Below are 18899 nucleotides of genomic sequence, written 5' to 3' on the forward strand. Positions count from 1 at the left end.
CTAAGAAGAATATATGCAGTGTATTATTTGTTGAAACTGTACTTCCGATTTGATTTGAAACTGTCTCATTGCTGTTTATCAATAAAACTTTGAAAAAAAATAAATTATTTACACATTTGCATCCTCGTATAAGAGAAACTGTGCTATATTTAGCTTTTCCTATCTGATATATTTCACTTAGTATTATCATCTTAAGATACATCCATTATTTACATTTATCCTTATGTATAGCAGAGTAGTATATGTTCCACATTTTTTCTATACATTCCTATTTTTATGGACATACAAGCCATTTCCAAGATTTAGCTGTTGTGAGCTGTGCTGCTTTTCTTTGAGTTTTTTAAAAAAACTAATAGTAATTACTGCAAAAATTCAAAAATCAATTGGTCAGTCCAGGTGCATTCATTTGGAAAGAACTCAAATGGTGGTGATAAGTAGCAGTCGGAATAAACAATGCCAATAAATAAGAGAGGCATGTCACAGGAGGCCGGCAAATTGACAGCTGCAGGAAAGCGGGAGTGCAGTTAATCAGGGGACTAGCCACAGTGCTCACTTTACTATATCCTTTCCAAATTGAAAGCCACCACGTTGCAAGTTACATTTGGTGATTTATTAAACATACCAAAGCACAGTCACAGACATTTTCAGCACTAATGTCAAATTATGGATTCCTTTTTGTGTAGTTTTCTCACAGACAAGAGAAGAAACAGCATAATAATTGCAAAGGCTGCAATAGCTGGTCTTTCTCTAGCTCTAAACATAGAGCAAAAATTCTATTCTAGCCTTTCTCTAGCAAGAAGGACTCATTATACACCTTCAATTATAGGTATTTTATTCACTGAATATAATTTCTTATCAGAAGGAAATGATTAGTATTTTTTTATTTGTGGTGCTGAGGAGAGGACCTTTCATAGGCAAGTGCTCTATCACCAAGTTATAATCCCAGTCCAGACAGAACCACTCCAAACTAGTACTATGGCCGAGGTATGACACCCTGAAACTGTCCAGGTATCTAACCAAATAAAACCTCTCTGAGGTCATTATTCTGGAAATAACAATGTACTATGTTAATTTGTCGCTGTAATGAAACAATACTTAATTTTTGAGAAAACATTAAAATTACAGCTGAGAAATATTGCATGCAGTTACAAGTAAAAAAATTATAAGGTTGTGGAACAAATTCAATCACTTTGGGGAAGAATTATAATCATACACATTTGAGCTCATTGAAGTACAAGAGGACGGATACACAAATTCAAATACATGGAGGAAACAGGTGAGCAGAAAGCAAAATTTCTTCCTTAAATGTTCATAGCTGTACAATCTTGTGCAGAATCATGAAACTGAGACATCTCTATAACATTTTGTCGCGGAGATAGCAGAAAAGAAAAATAATTCTGAGTTGGCTCATCTGCCTCTGAGATTGATGTTGGTAAAGATGCTCAGATATCAAAAAATAGGAATGAAATGAAAGAATGAGTATGAGCACTAAGAGATGATCTATACATTCAATCATTTATTCTTTTTTTAAAAAAATTAAAATCATTTATTTATTTATTCATGTGGTACAGGGTCTTGTTACACAGCTTGGACTCATAGTGATCCTCCTATCTCAGTCTCCCCAGTGCTGGGATTACAGGCATGTGCCACCACGCCCAGCTTCGGTGGCCAGCTCAGAGCGCCTGGGGTTCTGGAGCCAGCACAGCATGAGGTGTGGGGATCCAACCCAGGTCCTTGCACTTGCCAGGCAGGCACTTAGATCGCTGAGCTACCTCCTGAGTCCCAGTCATTTATTGGTGAACTAAGATAGGACACAGCTAGGGGCCAGGGAGATGGCTCAGTGGAATAATTGCTTCCCTGCCAAGCACAAGGGCCTGAGTTCAATCCCCGGTTCCGCCCAAAAAAACCCCCTAAAATAGGACACATCTAGAGAGGGTGTGTTATATTCACAGAGCTGGCTGTTAGCTGGATTTCTTTCTTTGCTTTTCTTGCTATTTGAACAAATATGCTTTAATGTCAAAGTGCAAATCTGTGTCCTTCTCAAGACTTCTGGGGGTCCTCCCAGGGGCGTGTGCTTTGTGTGCATCCTTTGCTTCAGCTTCTGATTTGGGGATGTTTTCTTCTGCTGGAATCTTGTGCAAGGCTTGCCCTCCACCTGCTGACCTTACACTGCTCCAGTAGGAAACGCGGATTCTCTTCCTCACCTAGCAAACGCTCTCTAGGAGGTCTCCTGGCTGTCGACTTCTCCTGAAGCTTTTCAGGCCGCGAGAGATTTGGCTGACTCCATAGCAGCACACGACGACATAAGATGGAATATTTGGCCACCTGAATTCTCTCAAGCAGTTTGGTTGCCATAGGAAATTTCTCCCTGAACAAAATTTCTGCCTTTTATCTGTTGGCTTCCTGCTCTGGTGCCAGCCTCTTCAAAATTATTGTCTTACAACTCATTTTGAAGCTGGTGCCAGAATACCATGATTTTTTCCTCCTTATGCATGTCAGTTTGGCTTTCTCATAGTCTCTCCCTTCTCATCTTGGACTGACTCTGAGGGCTGCTTTCCCATAACCAAAATATTCTTTCTGGGTGTTTTGTTAAACAAGATAATTCTCCTACAGTAAATGTAAGAGCTGGCTTCCAAATTATGCCTCACCCTTACATGGCTGCTACATAAAGACTGCCCACTGTTTACGATATAGCAAAATAGATTCATATCTTAGTCACTTTCCCATCCCTGAGCTGTAAGGCCTGATGCCCGCAGCTTAGAGGAGGAGAGGTATATCCTGGCTCCTCATCACAGTCCTGGGTCGGCTGGATTGAGGGCAGAAAGGGCACGGCAGAGGGGCAGTGGAGGAGAGAGCTGCTCACACTGCGCTGGCCAGGAAGAAGAAGGATGAGCAGGAGCTGGGGCGGCAGGGGAGACACCAGCTTTCAGGTCGCATCCCCAGAGACTTGGCTCTGACCAGAGCCCTCCTTCCAACAGCAAGGCAGCATGAACTCACCAGTGATGCACATAGCGCCCCCACACTCCAGGCACTTTTCAATGCAGGATAGTTTGGGGAGGGGCATTTTAGTTTTCAACCATAACAATCCCTAGCAGCTTTAATTTTGTTTTCTTAAAAAAAAAACCCTGCTTACATGAACTGCTATGGTCATCATCTCTGCAAATGCAATTACTCCCTGCCTTTGTCCCTGTCAGCACCTTCTCCCGAAGATCCTCAGCACCCTCTCTTGCTCTTCTGATCTCAGCAAGTCCTTGAAACTCTTTTCTTATTTCTCCCAATTGAGTTGTCAGGTAAAATGCATGACACCTAATTCAATGTAAATTTCAGGTAAGTAATTTTAAAATATAAGCATAACTAATACTTGAATTATTAATATTGCACAGGAATGCTTATGCTAAAAATCGTTTGTCTGAAATTCAAATTTAGCTTAGCATCTTGTATCCTTATTTGCTAAATCTGGCAAACCCTGCTTCCAATATACATAATTTGCATATAATATATGCCCCATGAATGTTTTTTAGTTCATTAAGTGACTGTATGTGCAGAATCTGGCATATTTTGATGTTTTTGCCAGCACAGAGTGAATGTTTTGCTCCTGTGGAAATTATCCCGGAGAAGTTTCAAGCAGCTCTCTGCAGAGGAGTCTGGTGAAATACACTGCTGATATAATATAAACATGCAATCCCACTGCTTTTCAGTTTCTCACAGGCGGAATCCTGCTGGCCCTCTCTCTGTGAAGCAAACAGGGAGGCAGCCACAGAGTTTATGGAAACAGCAGAGCTGACTGATAGCTAGAGGCAAGGGCTCAGCAGGTTGGAAAGGACTGTTTAGGTCATTATGCTAACCTCAGTTGGAATACAAATCACAGATGAAGATCTCAGTCTGAACATCTCAGCTAGGCTTCCTCTAGGACCCAGTTTGTGTAGAGGTGAGATTGAGGAGCAGGACCAATCCTACTCACGCTGGATCTGAAGAGTTTTTACCTAGGGAAAGTGCCTTGTACAGAAGTCATGCAGCAATCTGAGACAGACAGCTGCTGGATCCGTGTTGTGCCGTAGAAAGCTAATGAAAAATTTCTCTGTCTTTAAAAGCTGCAGATCTTCCTACTTCTTGAATGATAAATGAAATAAAAGCTCTTATTTTGAGTTGCTTCTAAATACAAGATGTTTTTAGCATGGTCTGTTTTGATGACGCTCTTCTGCAATTTCTTGTGTATTACAACATGTTTATCTCTTAAACATACACTGCTGTTAATGTTTTTTTTTTCTGTTGCCCAAATATTTGTTAACACATTTAACACAGTGAGTTTTATTTAGATGTCTGTTAGCATCCAAATCTGCTCCTTTGTTGCACTATAACATTAAGTTTTGGATTGATACTTTACCAGGAACATTAAGCCGCATTTCTAGCTCAGTTCATAAGAGTGGATTGCTAGCTCAGACTGTTCATCTTTACCGTGCAGCATGAGGAAAATAGTTTTGTTTTTCCCACTTGTTCATGAAATTGCATAAATCTATCTGCTAATTATTTTTTGTCTCAGCAACACTTAGACCCCACTGTTTGATTATCTTAAAAATATAATCCCTGCTCAGTTTCTCAATGTACTTTTGTGCATCAATGTTTTTCTCTTGCTTGAGGCGGTCCCCCGCATTGGCATGAGCTGCCCCCCCCCATCTCCACGGCACGGTTCTGTTTCTTTGCACAGGGCAGGATTATTACGTGTGCACCAGTGTGCCACCGATCCACAGGCTGTACTTGTGTCTGTATTAAGTTGCTTTATGACAGTGGGCTGAGGAATAGATTTGTCTGTCTGTCTGTCTGTCTGTCTGTCTGTCTGTCTGCCTGCCTGCCTACCTATCTATCTATCTACTTGGAGGGGTGCTTCCCCCAGAAACTGGTGATAGCTAGCAAAGCCATTCTCACATAGAAACAGTTTCTTATTTGTCACAGTCACTCCTAAAGCAAAGAATTACATCACTAAGCTCAACTTTAAAAATTCTCCTTTGATTTGAATGCATTTTTTGTCTCCTCTTTGATGTTTAAGAGCGCTTTAGTGGCTCAGTCTTCCTACCCCAAAGCCCTCTTATCATTGATAATATGATAATGTTATCATTGGTGCAGCTCGGAAAGGGAATCTCTTTCAGAGAGCCCCAACCCCATGACAATTATTCAGGGGAGCTCCACTTTCCTCTGATCTGAAGCCTTCTTTGAAGTCAGTGGGAAACCTTCACCAGAAGAGAAGAGGCTAATCCGCTGCTACAAAGGAGCCTTCTCTGATGGGCAGTTTCCTCCTCCTTCCTTCCTTCCCAAGGCTGTCGCAGCTGCCTGTAGGTAGTTCTGTATGGTTTTAGTTTTCTTCTCATGGATTTTATCTCTATTATGTTTTTGCTTAAATATTTTTGATACTTATGGTAACATTTATGAAAACATTTATTATAATTTTTAGATACAGGACAGAGAGCAAAAAGCAATTTCCTGAGTGATTTAACAACACAACTTACTAAAGAAATGTTTATGAGTGTAACTATAAAAATAGCATTATCCATTTATCTTTGCATAATGGGTATAGAACCTAAGGCTTTCACACTGACCTACCTTCCCTCTTGTTTTTGGTTTCTGTTTCAGGACAGGGCCTTGTTAAGTTGCTAAATAACTCAGGGCAGGATGCAACATATGATTCTCCTGCTTCAGCTTCCTAGAGTGCTGGGATTAGAAAAATGTGTCATCATGCTAAGGAAAAACAGCCTTATTGAAGAATAATTGATGTACAGAGAGACAGGTTTTATATAAAGTGTATAATTTGGCCTGCTTTGAAATATCTGTGTACTAGGGAAATCATCGCCATAGTCAGGATAGTGAGAATCTCTGTCATCTCTAAATGTTTCCTCCTGCCTCTTTGGTCTCTTGCTTATCATTTCCTCTCTGTGGCAGCTTTGGATCTCCAGGCAATGAGTGACATAGTGTTTGTCACCATAGTTTAATTTGTGCTTTCTAGTTTCCTATATAAATAGAATCATAGAGCATATACTCTTTCTGCCTGGTATCTTTCATGCTCCCAGGCCATTTCATGTTTCCTTTTCTACTGTACTCCATATAAGTATGACAAAATTTATTCACCAATTTTTTCGCAGTGTGAGTTATTTCTAGTCTCGGGCTATTACAGATAAAGCTGTTTTGAACAGTTTGATATGAGTTTTTGTGTGGATATTTGCTTTATTTCTCTTGGCAAATACCTGGAAGTAGAGTGGTTGAGTCATTACCAGGTATGTCTAATTTTTAGGGGATTTGTTAAATTGTTTTCTAAACTGGTTGCCTACTTTGCATTCCCATTAGCCACCCCAGTTACTCTTCGACTTCCTGAGTCCATGTCATGGCCAGTGTTTCATTTGAGCTATTATAGTTTCCCACAGTGGCACCTCACTGTGGTTTTAACTTACATGTCCCTAAAGACCAATGATGTTAATCTTCTTTCCATGTGCTTCTTTACTTCAGTAGTTGAGCCTCGGGCCTCGCATATGCTAAGCATGTACTCTACCACAGCTATGACACCTCTAGCTCTTTTCTTTTAAATATTGAATTTTCCTCATTCTTTATATATACTGAATACACTGAAACATTTTCCCCCATTCCTTGTCTTGTATTTTTACTTTCTTAATTACCAATGCCATTAAAGTATAGAAATCTCATTTCCAATGAGTTTAATTTATTAGCTTTTTCCATAGGGGATAGTGTCTATGTATCACATTTAAGATAATTTTGCCTAACTTTGCAAGAAATTCTTGTTTATTTTTTAAAAACATTGTAATTTTACCCTTTACATAGGTCTCTGATCTATTTTGAGTTAATTTTTGTCTATCACATAAGACATGAATTAAAGAATATTTATTATTTTAGGTACAGCATTGTACTAGCATTATTTGACAAAAAACTGTTTCTTCTCCCATGTACCTTTATACTTTATTGAAAATAAATTAAATTTTTGCATAAATCTATCTCTGGACCCTTTATCCTCCTCTAGAAATGGATTTTTACATATAACTATCAAGTTGTTGTTGTTGCTATTGTTGTTCAGTTGCAGTAGTTTTTCTATATTTATAATTCTAGGTATTAACTGTTAATCATACATATAATTTGAAACTTTTTCTCTCATTTCTTTGTTTTTTTAACTCTGCCTTTTTAGTCTGTTTAAACTGTCCTTTGACGTACAAGCTCACCTAAGTTTTAAGTTTCAAGTATGTCATCTGAGGTAATCATGTTACCTCTGTTAAAATTATACAGAATTTTGCTGATGAAAGACTGTTAAGCAGAAATAACTAAATTAGCTACCTATCAACACATAGCAAGTGACTTTACAATTAAGTGGCTTAAAACAATAATGTGAGATTTTTATTTTCACAGTTTCTATGGGTCCAAAGTGGTTTGGTTGGACAATTTGGTTTAGATTTTTCAAGAGTTTCAGTCAGATTTTTCCAGAGGACGTTATCATCCTGCACCATGACTGGGGCTGGAAGGAAACTCCCTGAAAGTGTCTGCCTCACACATTGGTCACATTGGTGCTTGCTAAGCCGCAGGACTCAGCTCTTGCCCACACAGGTCTTCCACAGGGCTGCTGGAGCATCCTCACGATTTGATGGCTGGCTTTCCCCCCCAAGCAAGCTGTCCATCCGAACACACTAGAAGCTGTCCCAGCCTTGGAAGCAAAAATAGGATGACAGGACAAAAATAAAAATATATTTTCTTTTTTTATTTATTCCTTACTATTTGATTTAAGGCTTTTGGGCAAGCTAGGTCAAGGATCTGAACATGATGAATTTGACTTTGGGAAATTCTGGGAAAGAAGAGATAACCAGAGGCTATCGGGATTCTTGGAGAGAGCACATAGAAACAGAAGTCTCCTGAGTCTGAGAAAGCTCAGGATTCACAGCCGGGAGATGGCCATCCCAGCAGAGTCCGTCCAGGACCCCAGGATGGTCTGGCAAGGAGGAACTGAGAACACACTACAAGCTAGAAGTCAGTGCTCTGACAGTATGTGGAGCAATAATGTGTCTTCTCCAGTGATGCTGAGGGCCGGAGAGTACAAGCCAAAGAAACAGATGAGAGGGCACCGCATCTGGTAGCTAGGCACGTGAGCAGCTGGGGGGAGCCTTTAGAGGAGGTTCAGAGGCATGCTGGGGCAACCCGAGAGGTGCTTATTTCTGATAGTCAAGCCAGTACTAGAATAAAGGAAGAAAGAGCCTATTACTAAATGATTGTTATCAATCCATTTGCTATTTGTTTTGTAAACCACAATAGTATTTCTGAAGGATTTTTTTTTTTCTGTCTCAGGATGCCTTCATGACAGGTCTAGTAAAGCTTGAGGATGTGGGGATCGAACCACAGCAACCTGAGCCTGACTGCTCTGTTTAAGCAGTCACTAAGCAATTGAGCTAATGGGCAGACCCCCAGTATTTCTAACTATAGCCAAAGAAAGTATCAAGAGTAGCAAGAACACCCACAGCAAGAATTCGGACAAACTGTGGCAATCCCAAATGGCACTTTAGCATTTATTTCAACAGTTGTTAATATACCCTGCTTCATTTTTCTTCTTTCAAAAACAAGAAAAAATATGCTCATTGCAGTGTTCTTAGGTCAAATTATATCTGTTCAAAGTTTAGGCAAACTGAAGTGTTCACAATTAAAACACTGAAAACATCTGGACACCACACAATGACAGTTTCAGTTTTGACTATTTCTCAGTTTATAAAACAACAAGGGAAACAAGTTTATACCAACTAGTGCTCAAAAGGAGACATATTGGGGCTGGAATTGAAGCTGGAAATGGAATTCTTGCCATGAGCTAATCAACTACTAGAAACAAGGTGGTTAGAATGGAGATGAAGTCGCAGAGCCTTCGAGCGCAGTGCCACTGGATTCATGTATCTCACAGGAGGAAGCCACCTTCCACAAAATGGGTCTGTCCATTCCAATGCTTCTGTGGTTTTGTGATGCCACTGGGCCTTCTCTAGAAGGCAGAGTCACATCCAAAGCAGTCAGCTGTGCTCCTCCTTGCAGGAGATGTGGTTTAGGCTATTAAGATTATGGCCTGCTAAAATATTTTAATTTGCTTAAATTTCAGCATTGAACTTTGCAGCAGCAGGAACCTATTTTGTCTGAAGTTTCTTTCCTTTGGAGGCTGCAGTGGAGCTGGGAATTCCAGAAAATGTTTAGTTTGTGGGGGTAACGACAGCAATACAATTATAATCCCCCCTCTAGCCCCAAAATGCAGCTCACCATGTAGTTCATTTCTCAAATGCTTTGGAAAAAAAACTACATTAGTGCTAAGTAACAACATAAAGTGTCAAGATGCGATGGGCAGGAAAAAAGAAACCAAAACAGGCTGCAAATGAAATATAAAATAAAATATAAAACAAATTCTCTTTTAATTTTAGTAAGAATGATAAAGTAATGATTGATTATGAAAGCCAAGTGTCATGGAGCTATCTAGAACTGCTATGACTTGAGCAGCCAGCAGGGTCCTGAGAGGGGGTGACAGGAGATTAAGAAAAAAAACTAGATACATGGAAAAAGTGGGGACAAGGTGGGCCCTGAGTATCCACCCTGGTCTACATCTGTTTTTATACACAGTAAAGGGAGGAACTGCATGGTGGGGTCCACAGTATACAGTCTCAGTGTTGTGTGGAGAATGCTGAAAATGAAACATTTTTAGGGCTATCTGTGCAATAGGCAACCGGGAGGAACGTGAAAGCTGGACACCCACTGGACTGGCTTTACCCTAGGCCCAACGTCTTGCCCATGTGGCTCCTGTGGCTCACTTCTGGTGCTCCGTGTCCTTGGGGATGGCCTTACTCTAGCCCCAGATGTGTGGTCGATCTCTGGCTCAGCTGCTCCCCATGTAGGGCTCATTTAAATATTACATTTGCTTTATAAAGTGTTATGTATAAACAAAAACCAATGTGAAAGGTGGGTATGCATGTGAAAGTCCAGGACACTGAGTGTTGTCCCTACAGCCCGGGGACTGTCCGAGTGTGTTATATGCTCTGCTTTGCACAGTAGGAAGACTTAGTGAATTCGCAAGTCAGTGCTGAAACCTGGGAAAACCAAGAAATATTTGAAATAAACACAGTGAATGCTTTCACATTGGGAGAACAAAGCATCTGTTGCAAGTTTTGAAGAAAAAACATGCAGAGCAAGTAAGTAGAAAGAAACCAAACTAAAGAACAGTGTAGAGAGACTTCATAAGAAACTGTCTTATTTTTTTATTTTTATTTTATTTTATTTTTGTATTTTCAGGAAGGGGCTACAGGGTGTTCAGGGTCTCACTACTAGGTGGGACTCATAGTGATCCACCTGTTTACAGCCTTCCAAGAGCTGGGATTACAGGTGCATGTCACCATGTCCAATCTCAGTGGCTGTCTCATTGTGCCCCAGGGGCAGGGCTGGCACAACAGGCCCGGGGATCAAACCTCCGGCCCCAGGCACTTTAAGGAAACTAAGTTTTAAAATAGTAGCTTTACCTTGTGTATTTTTTTAAAGATATGTGAAACAGTGGGAGGCTGCACCTATCAGTGATTTGCTATTTTTTTTTTTTTTTTTTTTGGTAGTGTCTGTGTGTGGTATGAAAACTTTAAGCCTTACCTCCACATTGTTTAAGAAACTTCAAAGACTATATCTTATTGTTATGTGTTAAGCAAACAAAGAGTACTTGGATACTTTAAAAAAATGTGACGCTACTTGGGTAGGAATTAAGAGAGCAGGTGAAGTTCAAGCAATGGAAAAGAAATTTGCACTTCTTGTTTTCCCCTTTCCTCTGTGTAGTTCTTTGGTGGACAAGTTTCACTTTGCCTTATTTTCCTCATGTGCATCACAAGTATATAATGCCAGTAGTAAGAAAGAAGACACAGCTCGAGCTGAAACAATGGGAGCAGCGTAGCAACATCACCTATGAAAAGCTTGCCTGAAGACACTTCCTAAGATGAAGTGTTGGTACTTCACACAGGGATGGCTCGATCTCACTGGAAAAAGTCTATGTTGTTGGTTTAGGATGCATAGTATGCTGTATATATTTCTGCCAGGCACAATATCAAGTAGGCACTTGATAAGTATATATTGATAAATTTTTTTAAGCTTCAACCTTTTTGGAAGCTAGTGATGACATTTACCTTGAGAGCATGCAGTGGGTTCATCACCTCTTAATGATTTATTGAATCATTAGATCACAGAATAAGCATGATTTATTTTCGTGAAAATGGAGAGTAATGAGATGTTATTTATGAAACATGCTAGAATTCCTTAAATCAAAAGCTCCATTTCAGGAGGAGGCATTATATTATCATAACAGAGGGTTTACTGTTTTTCTATTGTGGCCAAGAGGGGAGAGAGAGGCAAACACGAAATTGCAGTGCATGAATCATGTGTAGTTCTTGCCGCAAGTACTGGACACACTCGTTGCCCTTTCTGCTATGCTCTAAGGAAGAATTAGGGAAGTCATTGTTCTCAGAAAAATTGCTCCTGCACTGAAGTCCTAGCCCTGGGCTGAGTCTTTTGGGAAGAATTTATCATTTCCTGATTTCTGAGGGAAACCCCACATGTCCCTGAACTCAATGATAGTTTCAAATAAAGCAACAGAACCCTAGAGTTTTAGGAGCAGTAGAAAAAGCTGCTGGCTGCTTGTTGGTGTCAAAGGCTGGCGTGCTGTAGCTCTTCTTTGCAGGGCATTTTTATGGGAGTAACCTGATTCACAGTCATCGGGGAGAAAGGTCAATTTGTGGGAGTGAAGATTTCACATTCATCACTCTACTCTGTAGCCTTGCTAGTGATTTTATTCTTGGATATTAAACTAGTCATTTTGATCTTCTTGATGTACTTCCTCAACTGACGTATTTTTTTTTCCTGACATAAACAACAGAAAGCTGTATATGTTAGATTTTGTGCTTTTCTGTTTCAGCCATTTCAGACAGAGATTACTGATATGATGATCTGCAAAGAAAGGATATTTATCAACTAATTTGACCTGGTCTGGCTTCTACATGAAATGCTCTCGCATTTTCTTCTCCTCTTTTTTACACCTCTCACAGTCATCAGTTTCAAGGACCTGAGATGATCCATGAAGACCAGGACATAGCCCTGGAAGAAAGGAATTTTAGAAAGTTTACTTAAAAATCCTCTCTTAAAGGTTTGTACTAATCTTGTTCAGTCAGCATGGCACATCTGTGTCTTGGCCTCTGAATAAATGATATGCAATGTAGTAATTATTGTAACTGTCCTACTAACTTGTTTTGAAACTGTTTCATTGCTATTTTATATCTTTTTTCTCATTAAAATGAATAAAAAACAAAAAAAATAGAAGGGTATGAGAGAAAAGAAAAGAAAAACATTTTCCCATGCCATTTCACTGTTTTGAAACTCTTTAATCTATAATTTATTTTCTAAAATAATGAATCTTAAACCTTTTCTCTTGCATATAAGTCCCTTAAAATTCTTTCCTTTTATTTGGTAAGATGGAACATATGTAAATCTAGATGTGTGCTCAGAATCCCTTTATGGATACCAATTTGCCTTTTGGATATTTCTCTGTTATGAAACTGAGATAATATCATTTATTTGAAGATGTAGCAAATTGATTATCATTGTATTTTTTAGTCAGAAAAATAAAGGAGTTTTGGGTACTGTAAAAAAAAATTCTATCAGAGCAGACACAGACAAAACAATCACCCCTTCTCAGACCCAGAGCCAGCCTTTCTGCCTAGGAAGCAAAACCTTTATAGATAATCTTCAATGTTTATTCTACTTAGTTAAGTAACCCTAGGTAAACGCATCAAGTCAAAAATATTTTTAACTTGTAGGTGGATTAGTGCAGCCGATAGGGTCATTAGGACATATATGGACTATATATACAGTGTAGCATATAAAACTATATACTTAATCCTATATGCTATATATAATATACGCTTTCTTTTCTGTTAATCATAGTTCCAATGATAATCTACCCCCAAACAGCTTATCTATAAGTAAATTATATAGGATTCCCTAGTGATACACACAGACAGTTAGACTGTGCAAATGCTACCCATTGTAGCTAGAATCATTAGATATGATTTGTGTTGGCTTGTTCATCGCATAAACTTGCAGTGCCTAGTGCAGTGCCTTACTCAGTAAGCGTTTTCTTCTTTCAGGAGTGATAAATGAAGCTACAGGAAATCTGGCAGAAGCTTTGTGGCCTTGCTGAATTCTAGGTGGAGGTCTGCGCCTGTTTCCTCAGGTCTGCTGCTTCCCAGGCCCAGGCGCCATCTGTTACTTAGAATTCACATTGTCTAAAACAACCTCAGCTTCTTCTCTCCCCCTGGCCTTTGTTTCCTGTTGTTGTACTCTCAGGCATCAAAATGAAAACTTTACAGTTGTATCTGACATGCCTTCCTTTGTTAATATTTTTTCCATTCAAAACGTTACTTTCTTTAGTCTTTCACTCTTTTAATGTTTAGTTTTTTAACAAATTATTTGGTACAGGGGCTACAGGATCTCACTATGTAGATCTGACTTGTAGTGATCCTTCTGTTTTCAGCCTCCCAACAGCTGGGATTATAGGTGCATGCTACCCAGACAGTCTCAATCGCCATCTCAGCATGCCCCGGGGGGTGGGGCTGGCTGGCACACCAGGGATCGAACCCCTGCCACTACGCTCGGCCTAAGCAGGCGCTTTAGTCCGCTGAGCTATCTGGCTGGCCCTTAACATTTACTTATTGCTTCATCTTTTTATTTCACCTCTTATTTTTAACCTGATACTTCCTACTTAAGAATCATCAGTTCATCCCTAGAGTTTTTTTGTAAGAATGAAACACTACCTTGTGACTGCTTAGAGTCCTCTGTGGGCTGCCTGTAGTGTGCTTTCATGGTTCAACTCTACAGGGACCAAACACGATTCTTTGTTAACTCTGCATGCTCCTTCCTGCTTGTCCCTTTAGTTGTGTTGGTGACCCTGTCACTAAGGCCCCAGCTGCTTCTCTTTGTCCTAATTCTTCTTTAAGAGAAAGATGTTAAGAATACTCACCATAGACAGACAGACAGACAGACAGACAGACAGACAGGCAGGCAGGCAGACAGACAGATGGATGGACAGACAGGCAGATCAAACTTGTTTCCTAATCTCATCTCTACACATTTACCATTTAACTCTGATCTCTTACTGTGAGTTAATATTTTTCAAGAACAATGGGTGATCATGACCAACTTGGCTCATTTTTTTCTTTTCTGATTTTAGCTTTTATTCTGAAACTTAGAAGAATCTGAATTCTCTTATGTTCTTCTGTGGTCACCATACAAATCAAGATGACATTTTAGAATGAAAAACTGGTTCCAGATGTCTCAGGTAAAAATGTAAAAGTATACAGTCCCCTGATTTGTATTCCCTGGTGTCTTTTACAGATTCAGGGTAAGGGCTGGCTCTTCCTTGTGCCCTGTTAGCTCCAAGGAGGACAATTCTGTGTGCTTCTAGGACTGCCCCATTCACAGTTCACAGGCAGGCCCCTCTTGGGAGCATGGCCATGAGCCAAGTTGCTCCCTTGAGGATTACCATTGTGTTACAATCAGATGGCATGTTTAGCCAGGGTGACTGCTCTGTATCTTCGACGTGTCCCTCTGTGAGACCACCTCTCTCAGGAGAGTGGCTTTGATGGCTCCAAACACACTGGTAATGTCAGTGGGGCCTGTGAATTTCCTTGTCTTCTAGGAGATGACCCTGTGACAGTGGCTGTCAGATTGAAGAGTTTTCCCTTGAGACTCTTCCACCTCTTTGCAACAAAGCCATTGTTGGCTGTGAACTTTGACTGAGAAGTTGCTTTTTCTTCTGCGATGAAGCATGGTCAGTGCTGTCCCAAAGAAGGGGGGCTTGTCACCATGGCCCCCACCTTTCCAGTTTCCTACAACTCTAGATAATTGTCCTTTCTCTTAAGGGATTTCTGTGTATTCCCATGAAACCGTGTTGCAACAGTGTCCTGGTAACTGATATTCAGTCCTTGAACAGTTCAGGAAAATATCTGGGCTTATTAATGACAAATACTCTGATTATTAGTTGCAAATGAATTATAAGTCACCATGTCCAGAGTTTTGTATTTTGTGAAAAATGTCATAGGAATGCTATTTTTCTCAAATAAAAGCATTAACAACACATCACTATCTTGGATCTTGTCACAAAAAGAAAAGCCCATATCGCTGCATCAAAAAGACATTAAATTGAAGTGCTTTGACTTTGTGGTACTTATTTTTCTTGGTTCACTGAGCATAGGCAAAAACCTTCAAGTCTTCTCTGGTCATTGCCTGAATTTGGCAACCACAGTTTGATGACATTGATTAATGCAACTGAGGTACCCTTGAAAGTCTCCTTTCACGTCTGTAATTAGAGAAGACTGAAGGTCGCAGCTATGCCATCACTTCTTCCTTGTCCCCCTACCTATATGTAATCTCATATTATATTAGAACAGTTATTTCTCTTATGTTGTACTCTAATAGTTTCATGCATGTATGACTGTCTCCTCCAATTAGATTATAATGTAGATAAATAGAGGGTCCTGATAACATTATCTGAATTTATTCTCATAGTTCATACTTGGATACTGTGTGGAAGATTGCAGGGTTGTTCATACATTTGTGTGTTTGTGTGTGCTTGGGTATGTTAGGCATCAGCTGGAATTACTGATTTACATAGGTACATAAATGAAAGGTGCACATTGTTGAAGGATTAAAAGAGTTTTGTAAAGTATGCAAACAAGTGTTTGGGTCCTGGCTCCAGCTTCATTTCCATTTCGTAATGAGGTTAGGAAGATTACAGCACATGTTGGGTACACGCATCCCAGCATTTCAAGCATCTTTACGGTCTGTCATCATTTTTGATGATTTAGTAATCATGTAGGGCGCAGCAAGGCGCTGGAGGTTCTCCCACAAAATATCAGAATTGTTTTTCATTTTAATATACTTTTTCAAATTTAAAAATCATAAAGTGTTCCTGAGAGTGACAGCTGAGCTTCAATATTTATAACTTTCTGATTGCTCTAGCAGTTTAGGAAAAAATTAAAATGAGTCCTCAAGTAAAATTTAAGTGGAAAAGATTAAAATTCAGAACTATAGGCTTTTTTCATTTGAATGAACAGCCATTTTTTTTCTTGGAAGTTTTATGTGCCAGCCCTAGTTTTCTATATTTGGCAGTCCTTGAGAAAGTACTTCACTTCTCTCTCAAAAATATATAAATAGTTCCACTTCTTTTGAAAATAAACCCTTTTGGCTCAGCACAACTTTCCTCACCCATCTTTTACTCTCGCCTTTGAGCTGCAAGCCAACCCTGCACACCATTCAGCTTTCCAAAGGTTCGTTTTGGGAACAAGCAAGGAAGCCTGTGAGTGAGTATAGTGGATGAATGACAGAATATTCTCACTGTGAGGGCATCTTAAACTGCTAGGGTCTGTGACATGTACTTGGGTGACTCGTGCTCAAAACTGTTTAATCTTTAACTTCAGGCATTCTTTTCATTTTCTTATTTATATATTTTTTATGAATAAATTAAACCATATTTCCTTCTTCCAAATCCAGATCTTTAATCACTTACAATTCTGTGATTGGTTTCTTTTCTTCAAGTACCATATTTTTACAGCTATTTAGCAGAAAGTTTTAATTATTTTGAGGGAAGAGAGGATAATAGGACTATTCCCCTTCAAGAAGTGTGTAATGTAGCTGCATTCTATAAATTTTTACTGCTACAAAAAAGATTACAGATGCAGCTAAAGAAACAATGGACAGTGTTGACAGCATCAGGGAAGGAATAAGAAAGAACAGCTCCCCCTCCATAAATGAATCACTATGGATAAAAATTTTGTTATATTGCATTAAAATTTTTATATTTTATTAACAGCTTGAACTCATACCAATTTTTCCTTAGTGTTTTGATTAGTTAATTCCTTCCTCCAATATTCACATGTCCACCAAACACTGTTCTAGATGCTTGAAATATAGCAGTTAGTCACAGACAAAAGACTTTGCTATTATGGTATTCGTATCCTAATGAATCCTGACAGCTAGTTTATTATGATTTTTCTTGAGCTGATTTGAGCTTTATACAAAAGGCCCAAGTGATATGTATTTCAGCCTTATTAATAGGTGAACAGAACTGAATAATTCAGGATTGGATTTCCTGCAAAGGAAAATGAGAAAATGCCCTGAGGTTGGGCATCTGTACTGTGGCAGGCATGTGTTATGGTGAGAGAAACAACTCCGCTATGAATAGAATAACATGGGAAACAGAAGTTGTCACAATTGTTTGCTGAAGGTAGTATGACTCTGTCCAACCAAATTTGCATGAAAATATTCTAAAAGTCAGAATAAAAAAATCATCCTTGCACTTAGTCTATAGGAAAGTTTTATTCAGAACAATATCTGATTAAAAAAAATCTAGACTTGATCAGTTTTGGAATTTTGAGGATGGAGTGATTTTAGACAGAACTGGTTCTGGCTATAAGAGAAAAGCAGATGAGTTTGGGCCCCCACCTCCCCTGTCTCCTAGTGGCCTCTGTCTCTATCTGACTAATTAGGTAATCTGTTACACTCCAGGTTGGGGCCAAAGAGCTGGTGGTCCATTCTGTTGCCCTGGGATTACACGCCTACTCTGCTCTTTGGCATTCCTGGGAGCAGGATTGAGTTTTCTCACTGAGCACCCAGTTTCTCATCTATAAAATAAAGATGATACCAACCTCAGAAGATAATACAGAGACCTATCTATCTATCTATCTATCTATCTATCTATCTATCTATCTTTGATTTGAAAGAACATCAAGAAATAATGTAAGCAGTAAAATGTCTTGAGCAATGGGAATAAGACTGAGAAACACAAGAGCTTTCTATGCACTGAAGTTTCTGTCATTGTGTGTCTTTGGTGATGCCCTGTGTACAGCTGCTTCCTCTGCCTGCAGAAAGCCTCCTCCAGGCATCCAGCACTGAGGCCCAGTTACTTACTCTTGCCAGGCTGGTCCCAGATGGAACTTTGTAAGGGACGTACTTCCTGTAGATATGACCAACTCTGGAGCATGGGACATCAAACATTTCCCCTCCGCACATCCAAACCTGAAGAGGGGAAGACACAGCAAAAGAGGTAGTGAATTTCACACACACAAAAGGAATTATCAGGATTCACCAAACATCTTAAAATCTCCCAAAGTCTCTGACTGATGTGTGATTTAAGTTGCTAACCAAAAAAAAAAAAAAAAAAATTCATGTCCTAAGACCTGGATTCATAAACACATAAAACCAAAATATTAGTTACTGTCACTTGCTTAAATGATATGTTGGCTTTTGTTTTATTCTAGTAGGATTTTATTACAAATGATACATTTAAGCAATATTTAATGCTCAGTACATCTTTTCCTATAAATACTTGTTTTTAATCATCTTGTGAAATCATTGGAAGATACAACGTTGGACTTTAAAATGTCAATTAAGGAGGATCACTATGAGTCTGAGCTGTGTAGTGAGTTCCTGTACTGAATACATTCAAAATAAAATAAAATAAAAAATAAATAAAATGTCAATTAAAAATTCAAAATATAAAAAGTGAAATTTCTAAAATAGATGACTATTATTAAGATTGATTGATTAAGAAATGCAAATACATTTTTGACTTTAGTTAAGCTTAGATTCTGAAACTTGCAGTAGCACTAACCTTAAAGATCACAGGTACATTCACATTTATTTCCATCTCCAATCTTTTCTTCGATATGGATAAAAGTGGTTAGTGATGTAGACTCAGGAAATTTTAAATCAATGTATGGGTCAAAAAGCTATATTTAGATACAGTAACAAAAAATTGGTCATATTTTACCATAGCTGTCCACTGAGGCAGACACATGACTGTAAAACAGACTATG

At 39.1% G+C, this 18899-nt stretch overlaps 1 protein-coding gene across 1 annotated transcript in view; it reads right to left on the bottom strand.

Annotated features, from left to right (window-relative positions):
• Window positions 1-18899, bottom strand: part of Galntl6 (polypeptide N-acetylgalactosaminyltransferase like 6) — a 1205609-nt gene that overhangs the window by 103085 nt on the left and 1083625 nt on the right. The window contains exon 8 of the mRNA XM_004640251.1: window positions 17992-18099. Coding sequence (XP_004640308.1) covers window positions 17992-18099 — 108 coding nt within the window. The remainder of the gene's footprint in view (window positions 1-17991; window positions 18100-18899) is intronic.

The sequence above is a fragment of the Octodon degus genome, unplaced genomic scaffold, assembly GCF_000260255.1.
Source record: "Octodon degus isolate 3935 unplaced genomic scaffold, OctDeg1.0 scaffold00121, whole genome shotgun sequence".
In the NCBI taxonomy this organism is placed as follows: domain Eukaryota; kingdom Metazoa; phylum Chordata; class Mammalia; order Rodentia; family Octodontidae; genus Octodon; species Octodon degus.